Source organism: Orycteropus afer, unplaced genomic scaffold (genome assembly GCF_000298275.1).
Source record: "Orycteropus afer afer isolate SDZICR_OR568_19922 unplaced genomic scaffold, OryAfe1.0 scaffold00007, whole genome shotgun sequence".
In the NCBI taxonomy this organism is placed as follows: Eukaryota; Metazoa; Chordata; class Mammalia; order Tubulidentata; family Orycteropodidae; genus Orycteropus; species Orycteropus afer.
Window position 1 is genome coordinate 27,134,010 of NW_006921594.1, and position 9,298 is coordinate 27,143,307.

General features: G+C 35.2%; 1 protein-coding gene across 1 annotated transcript in view; it reads right to left on the minus strand.

The window, feature by feature from the left end:
* SEMA3A (semaphorin 3A) overlaps positions 1-9,298 on the minus strand; it is a 298,555-nt gene that overhangs the window by 116,383 nt on the left and 172,874 nt on the right. Inside the window, exon 6 of the mRNA XM_007944923.2 lies at positions 2,385-2,504. Coding sequence (XP_007943114.1) covers positions 2,385-2,504 — 120 coding nt within the window. The remainder of the gene's footprint in view (positions 1-2,384; positions 2,505-9,298) is intronic.

The following is a 9,298-nucleotide window of genomic DNA, read 5'->3' on the forward strand; positions in this document are numbered from 1 at the left end:
AGTTTTTAAAAAAACAGGGTAGCAACTGTTGTTTGAATATGTTATTCTTTATAGAAGAAGTTGCATTTAAGTGGAACTTGTAAGAATTAGTATGAAAGAATTAGTATGAAAGAATTAGTATATTAGAAGAAAAGTCTTTGTAGGCATGGAGGGTTGATGGTGTCACTAACTGTGGTATTTACAAAGAATTAAAAAAAAAAAAAAAAGAAAGAAAAGCAACTAGCTGCCTTCGAGTCCATGGGGCTCACAGCTACCCCTACTTGGGTTTCCGACGTGATATCTCTGAGGAAGTAGATTGCCCAATCTTCCTTCAGAGAAGTAGCAGCCTTCCAGTTAGCAGTCAAATACTAAAAAATACTATATTTTTTAGTAACCTTAACAAATACTTGAAGGAAATTTTGTACAGAATGGAGACTGATATTTTTTTTTTTTTTAGTAAGTCTAGAATACACTATTAGGTGTAAGTCAGACTGAAAGTTGCCGAACCGAAAAAACCAAATTTACTGCCGAGTCAGATCCGACTCATAGCAACCCCTCGTTGGGCTCTGGATAAAGTATCTCTACAGAAGTAGACTGTCCAGTCTTCCTTCCATAAAGTTGCCAAGATAGATAAAAAAGTTGCAAAAGCTAGTATTATTAACCAGGTTATGGATTTAGACCTATGGAGACTTTGTACCAATATGGAACTAAAAGAAGGGTTTTGGTAGCATAAATGGACAAGTTCAAAGCTACAGGAGAATAAATCAGTGGCAAAGATGAAAGATAAAAACAGTTAAAAATGTAAATTAGGTAAATTTCTGGAAGAACATCAATTAAGAACAAAGGCAGAAGAGGCAAACTTGGAAGTTAAGAGACACATCCTTCTCACTAATACATGAAACATAAGAGAACAATCAGAAATGTTATGTCAGGAGATAAGAGCTACTGATTGAGTTAAATTGAGGTATGCTATATTTTAAATAGTCACTTTGGAATATGAGGTATACCAAAACAAAAATTGTCACATAAACCTTATGGTCTCTTAAAGTTATAGAGATAGTATTGTCCAGATTTAGAATTGTGATTTTTCTCTAACAAGCCAACAAAGAATAGAAGAAATGAAATGAATTTTGAGGTTGCCCAGCACTAAGAAGGCAAGTGTGGCAGAAGTTGGAAGAGTGAGATAGTCAAGCATCTTACTGAGCACATGAGCTCTATTCTCACTAATGAATCACGGGAAACCAGGAAATAGTTCATGGACTGGCAGTCTGGGCAGCTTTAATGTATAAGGGTGAAAGCAGAGATGAATGGGAATAAGAATTTCTTAATAATAATAATAATAATAAATAACCATGAAAATATCACAGCCTTATAAAAAAATCTTTGATGAATGTGTAATTAAAAAAAATTTAAAGTAAAATGTAGAGAGTGGCAATGTAAGGATTATCTGGTGTCAAATCTGAATGAAAATAGTTTTTAGACATACAAATTTTGACATTTTATGCTCTGCTAAAATCACATGTACATATAAATCTACTTGATCAAGTAGTGAACTCAGTGCCTAAAGTTCAAGTAACTGGGTCCTTGTCCTAAATTGTTTATTAATGTGGCAGGTAAGATATTGGCCTTAATTTCCCTACCTATAAAGTGAGAGAGGAAGTTTTGGGAAGGCTAAAGGAGAATCAAATGAAATATTGATATAAAAGCCCTTTGAAACTTTGAAAACATTATCAATGTAATGTCATTACTAGTGCTGGGCTTTTTAAAAAACATTTAATAACCAGTATGGTGTTCTCACGGAGCTCTGGTGGTATAGTGCCTAAGGAATTTGACTGCTAACCAGGAAACTGGCGGTTCAAACCCACCATCTACTCCTTGGAAGGAAGATTGGACCATCTACTTCTGTAGCGATACTACCTCGGAAACCCAAGGAGGTGTTGCTATGAATTGGATCCACCTCGACGGCAGTGAGGTTTTTTTTTTGTTTTTTTTTTTTTTTTTTTTTTTTTTTTTTTTTTTTTTTTTTTTTTTCGTTTTGGTTATAGTGTTCTCAAGCCAGCAGTGAGAGAAGTCAATGAAAGAAATGCTACTTTGTGAGATCTGTTGTGGTATCCCTGGAAGACAAGATTGTTAAGTCATCTTATCTTTTTCCATTGCCTTCCTTCCATGTCTCCAGCCCCCATCTTTCCATAGCTATCAGATACTTCAATTTTGGCATGAAGTAAATATTACTCTACATTTTTAATCTCTCTTTTCTGTTTTTGCCCAACTTTCTCAAACCCACAGTCATGAAGTCACCACCAAAGCATACTAAATCTCTAGATATAGTATTCGTATTTAAGAGAAGTTCTCCAATGACAACTTAATACATGTTATGGGTCTGAATCACTACACAAACCACTTACCATTGAGCCACCTGGAGTCATGCTGCTCTGTTCTGATGGGGTGGTGGTTCCCAAGAGTTCGGAAGATAGCAAAGTCTCGCCCCATAAAATCAGCTGCAGTGCCAGAGTATAATTCTCCATCTGTGTTGTGACAAAATGAAATCACATAATCACTAATTCCATTAAGGCAAGAAAAACAAAACAGAACAAGACAAACAAAAAGTAAAGTTTCATGTTATAACCATGCAAAAAGAAAATAGAAATTATCTCTGCATCATTATTTTTCATCTGATATCTTCATTGAAAGGAATACTTTATCAACCATTTGCTAACTATCTGACTATCCATTAAATACTAGCTTAGGAAAACTGAATAAAATCTGATTCAGTGAGCCTTGTTAAATCATGGAATTTTATGCCTTTCCACTATGACTAATGAAAAACTTACAAAATGCAAAATGCAACTATATTGAATACATTGTTTAATTTTATACATGTTAAACTACTATATTTCTAAAATCCTTATTTAGTAGACTAAGGGATGATCACAAAATCTGGCTTATATTTTATTTTAATAATTAATTTTATAATGTAATTCTTTATTCTGAGACATGAATTAATAAGGATTTGGTATAATTTTTAAAGGATTAGTACTTTCCTTGGTAAGCAATTTTTCTTGTTGCTTTTTTTTAAAAAAAAAAGCTTTGTAATATTTCAAGTGGGAGAAATTCTAACTTGGAATAAGACATTACACAATCCAAGACAGTTTAACAAATGGCTTCAGATATAACAGAAATGTGTTTGAGATGGAGGCCATTTTGACCAACTCAGGTCATAATCACTACAGAGTTATAAAACATTGATAATTTATTTTGTATTGTTGTGAATTAAGATTCTGCTATTCTTTAGCTCATTTCTACTTAAATTGAATTAACTTCATCACATTGAGAAATGGACGAATCGTAATCAGAAGATAAGGAGTAGAAGGGGAAAAAAAAGGAGAGGAGAAAGAGAAGTTAATATTTACTGAATACCATTTCATGCTTGTCAGCAGCCAAGTACTGGTTTGACACTTTCAAATTATCTCATTTGGGTCTGTCAACGTTGCCGTGATGTAAATATTGCTATCCCTATTTTACAGTTCAAGGGCCCCAAGGTTACTCAGCTAATGACTAGCCAAGTCAAGGTGAAGGTTCAAACCCAGGCTTGTTTAATCCCAAGACTGTTACACTAAAGCCATAACACTGACAATAAACTGCAGTTTGTAAAAATTGTGCTTTCTTTCCTCTAAACAGAAAGTGCCTATTATTTTTTTTTTCCAGAAAATGCATAGTTGTCTGTACATATGCAGTGAATTATTTGTAAAACAAGACATGATTTATAAAAATTTCCCCTAAACAATCCACTACAATTAGAGTGAAACTTAGTATCTTACTGATCATTTTGGATTTGTTAATGTTTTTGCATTCATTGATTTGAAAAATGTTTAGTGAATAAAGAGGGGATAAGTAAACTATAATTTAACATTCTATATTATAACTTTAACATTTCAATCTATTTCCAAGGGCTTTCATTTTTCCTAGATAAATGGAAAACTTTCTGTGACTCTTCAATTATAATAAAAGTATATGGGAAAATTCTATTCATCTGATTCCTTATGTAATAGTCTTTGTTTACATCTTCAATTCCCACTAGCAAGTAACAGCTTGGTAATTTTTGTTGTTGTTGTTATGTGCCGTCGAGTCGCCCAGACTCATAGCGACCCGTCCTTGGATTTCCGAGGCAGTATCACTACGGAAGTAGGATTGCCCAACCTTCCTTCCGAGGAGTGGCTGGTGGGTTTGAACCGCCAGCCTTCTGGTTAGCAGTCAAGTGCTTTAGCCACTATGCTACCAGAGCTCCTAACTTGGTAATATAAAGTAGATATTCCTAATATAATTCCTTTGGTAGGACCTGTAATTTTCTGATTCACTTGTCTTTGGAGAACATCTAGAGCAGTGGAGAACAGTTTCTCAAACAAACATAAACAACTCCAAGTTACTGCTTTTGAGATGACTAGAAAGATATCTATCTTGACAACTGAGTTGTAAAACACTGATCATTTATTTTGTATTGTCGTGAATTAAGAATAATAAAAATAGTTAGGAAATACATTTACTACAAATTACTAGCTAAATGGAGCAATCCTATATCATTAATTATTACAGTATGTTGTCTGGATCCCAAACCACCTTGTGTTCGCTTCACTTAATTGAAAATCAAATTTAAATCTGAATTACTCTAACCATAATATGTTGCCTTATACTATACCAGACCAGAAGGCAAAGAAGGAACCCTGTTCTAAACTCACACACACACACACACACACACACACACACACACAAAAGCTAAAAATAAATTTACATAAATTTCAAAGGGACCTTAAAACATTTAAATCTATATTATCTCTTTAATAATAACCTGTACATAATCCTCGTAATATTTATTGAGGTTAATATTCTATCTTTTTATAGAAAATTGATAAATACAAGTGATGGATTTTTAAATTTAAGGTCAAAGATGTTTCTTTATCTGTAATAAGATGTGAGATGAAAATGTGCTGATAAAGTAGCTTAAAATGTTGATCTTCATTTCAAGTATGTTCATGTTGGAATACTGGTCAAAGAATGCCTACACCCTCTTTTTCTTGAAAAGTCAAAATGGTAAATTATTGGTTTAACCTCATTGTTTTTGGTCTGTAAGATTGGTAATTGAAAGCAGAAAAAGTGAAAATAAAACAACCAAAAGGTGAAAAAAATAAATAATTTCACATCAAAGTATAGACAGACCAACAATGTCCTGGAAGAGTTATATTCAGAAGCAGAGGATTGAAAAATGCCATTAATTAGTAGTTGATCACCTTTTTTTGTCATTCAGCTTGTTTTAGGGTGAGTCAATGACACAATAAGTTTGTTATTGTTATTATATAAACTGGGGGTGTGTGAAATAACAAAAACAGCAAAAGAAATTATTACTTGGACTTAGAAGCCCATTTGTTTCTCTTCTTCTTGTTTGCCTGTTTTATAACTTACACACTTTTTAATCCACTCCCATGTAAACCAGGCATAAGTCAATGCAAATGAAGGCATAGGCAGGAAGACAGATTTTCTTTCACTTTCACAAAAGAAGGGAAGATTATCAAAGAAAGGCTCAATGGAAGAGCAACTGACTGAATGTATTACTAAGAACAGATTTAAACCGTTGATTTATAAGCTAGAGGAAGGTGCCATTTAGGCTCCAGTTGCCTCCAAAAAACAAAACAACAAACAAAACAAACAAACTCACTGTAATCTAATCAATGCCTGCTCATAGCGACCACCATTGGGGTTGCAAGGCTGTAAATATCTACGGAAGCAGACTGCTTCATCTTTCTTCTGGGGAGCAGCTGGTTGGTTTGAACCACTAAACTTTTGGTTAGCAGACAAATATCTTAACCATTGCACAACCAGAGATCAAAACTGAAAAACCCAAACTTACTTCCATCAGTCGATTCTGACTCAAAGTGACTCCCATTGGATTTTCAAGGTTGTAAATCACTACAGAAACAGACTGCTTTATCTTTCTTTGTGGAGCAGCTGATGGGTTCGAACCATTTAACCTTTTGATTAGCAGTCAAATGCCTTAACCACTGTACCACCACCAGAGCACAGCCATGGGACTTGCCTTCCATCTGAGTATTATTTTTGGCTAGCATCAGGGCGAATTCTGTGAGCTGGAGGGTACCAGATGTTTAGGTGGCCGTGAAGAGCATAGTCTCATATGGCTGGTGCTTAATGTCAATAAATGTTTCTTTGTGCTATGTTTCAGATCAGATTTACTGCTGATTTCCAGATGGAAGACTGTTCCAGAGAAGTTATGACATCTTTGTTGTTTTGACCCAAAAGTACAGGTAGAAGAATTCCCTACTTCTGCATGCTCATTAAGCAGACATATAATATCAACCCAGAGTATTTTCTATTTAATATCATTAAGCATTTTCACAATGCATTAACGATTTGTTTCTTTCTGAATATTCAAAGTGATCTTAAGGCACCTGACCATAAGAAATGTACTATATCTCTGATGGGTTATTTTTAGAGAAGAGATAGAGAAGCCTATTTGGTAAATTTAGTTTGTAGTTCCTAGATCAAAATAAGGAGCCCTCATGGCTCAGTGGTTAAGAGCTCAGACACTAACCTAAAGGTAAGTGATTTGAACCCACTAGCCACTCTGTGGGAGAAAGATGCAGCAGACTGAGTCTTAAAGGTTATAGCCTTGGAAGCCCTCTGGGGAAATTTTGCTCTGCCCTGCAAGATTGCTACAAGATGGAATGGACTCTATGGCAGTGGGTTTATTTTTTTGGTAGGTCATTGTGGTGGTTATGTTTGTGTGTCAACTTGGGTAGACCTAGTTGAGTGGCTGGGCAGCTGGTGGGTTATTCCCCATAATGAGACTGGCAATCTCTGCATGTAGCTGTGTCATTGCTTAGCAGCCTGCCATACTCTGCTGACCTTGGGACTTACAATGGACTTGAATGACTGGCCTGCCATGTGGTTTGGTAACATTGGGACTGTGCCTTTTTACTTGTCAACCTTGGGTTTTTCAGCCTCAGCAGCCAGCAGCTGTCTGAGTGAAGAAACGCCTCTAGCTCCAGTGGGCCAGGAGCAGAAGGCAGAGCTGGACCCCAAGGTTGAGGGGCTTTCACCCAACCCCTAGAGCCTGGCACTTTGAACTTGGACTTAAAGCCTCCAAACTCCTGTTTGTTAAGGCCATCCCATTTGTGGTATATTCCTGTCAGAGCGGCACTAGGTAACCACAACAGTCATTAATGAAGTTATCAAATTATTTGTTGGTTCTTGAGCATTGTTTTTAATTTCTCAGTTTTATGGCTCTAATAGAACTCTTCTTGAATATCTGAAATAGTATGTTAGGTGGATGTTACTCTACAATGATTCAAGTGGCATTATGATTCAGATGCATATTTTTGGGCTTTCTGTAGATATGAATGCATTTATGAAAGAAAACATGACATTTGTCTACTTTTATTAAACTAATGGTAGAAACATATACTTGAGGATTTCTTATGTGTATCAGAAAAAGTAGTGGTGTATACTAGGTCCAACAAAGTCATTAAGCTTCTCTATGGGAAAATAACATATAGGGAGTTTGATGTCTCAAAAATAATTCGTTGGCCTAAGATAAATTAGTGTTGACAGATGTATGCAGCCATCTAGAAACTGTCTAATATAAAGGTTTCTGTTTGAGTACACCATCATTCTTTCTTAACTGTAAGCTTTCCTAACTGTCTCTGAGGAAATCTTTACTGGGATGAAGAAAGTATAGTGTACTTTATTTCCTCCATGGTTGAGATACCAAGAGACACGTGTATTAAAACAAAAGTTCATATATACTCTGGACTTTCTGTTCACAGCTCAAAATGAAGTAAAAAATGTGGCTTAGATCAGTTACTGTATTGGATTACAATTCCTAGGAAGGGTGTGGTGAAGAGAAACAGAAGGCGAAGAAAATATTTCCTGATGAAATTGAAGCATTACTACCACAGGTGAAAAGAGTGACATGGATGTGAGCAAAAATCAAACAAAACTAAAGCCCAAACCATTATGTTGTTAACACCCTAAGTAAATTCCATTCAGAGTTACAGAGTAATTAGAAACAGAGAAACAAAAGAACCTCTTGCTCTCTCTCTCTCTGTCTCTCTCTCTGTCTCTCTCTCTGTCTCTCTGCCTCTCTCTCTCTTTCTCTCTCTCTCACACACACACACACATACACACACACACACACACACGTACACAGCAAGGATGAAATCTATTCATTTAAAGTGGAAGGGTATGGAAGTAAATCGATTCTCTTAGATTTTTTCTTTTACTGGGCACCTTCTCTTTTCCAATAAATACAATTTGCTGCCTTTGTTACATTATCATCCTTTTAAAATTAGCATTTATTATTTTAGTAGTTTATATGTGCACATGGTGAAAATTAAAACTCTAAGATCTATAGGACACAAAATTTCTAAGCCTCGCCACTGACAATCACTGTTGCCAGATTTTGTTCTTTCATTCCTCTCTTTCCACATATATTCAGAAATACGCAAGAGCTCAAAATAGTAGTATGCTATTACGTTGTCTATTTCATCCTAACTTTAAACTATTGGAATTAATATGGCCATGCCATTTTACATATAAGGAAATTGAGGCTCAGAGAGCTTATGTAATTTTCTCAAATACATTACTTAATTTAAGAAGTGTGTACCTTGCTTGCTTTGTAAGAAGCTGGCTAACATGGCATCGTGCTTAATGCTTTCCTGGGCTAACCAAACCTGGGCAGTTCAAATCCACCAGGTACTCCTACAGTGGGAGATAGATGAGGCAGTCTGCTTCTGTAAATATTTATAGCCTTGGAAATCCTTGGGCAGTTCTACTCTGTCTTATAGGTCACTATTAGTGGAAATCAACTCAGTAGTAGTGTGTTTCATTTTGGGTTTTGCTTGCTGTAATACCAAATTAGAATTATTATTATTTTCTTTTTTAAAAATCCTTGTATTCTCTTTCCCAGGGCAAGGCAGAATTCCTACTTGAAGATACTAGCTAAAAGTCCCAGACCTTTGAAATACATCTCAATAATATCCCTTAGTATTGGGATATTTCTAAATAATTAGTGCTGAAATTCCTGAAAAAGTTTCCAATGAAGAAATTAAATTGCTCTCAAGTTGACTATTTTTCACATCATGAAAATGTGAGGTGATACTTAATTGGTGGGGAAAACACTGAGTTTTATTTTTATATTGTGCTCACACCTGGCATTTATTCTGAGCAGGAGAGTGACTGCTACCTTTAATAAAGAAATTTTAAACAAAGTCATAAAAATATTTGCAGGTGGATGAAATAAAAAAAAAAAAAA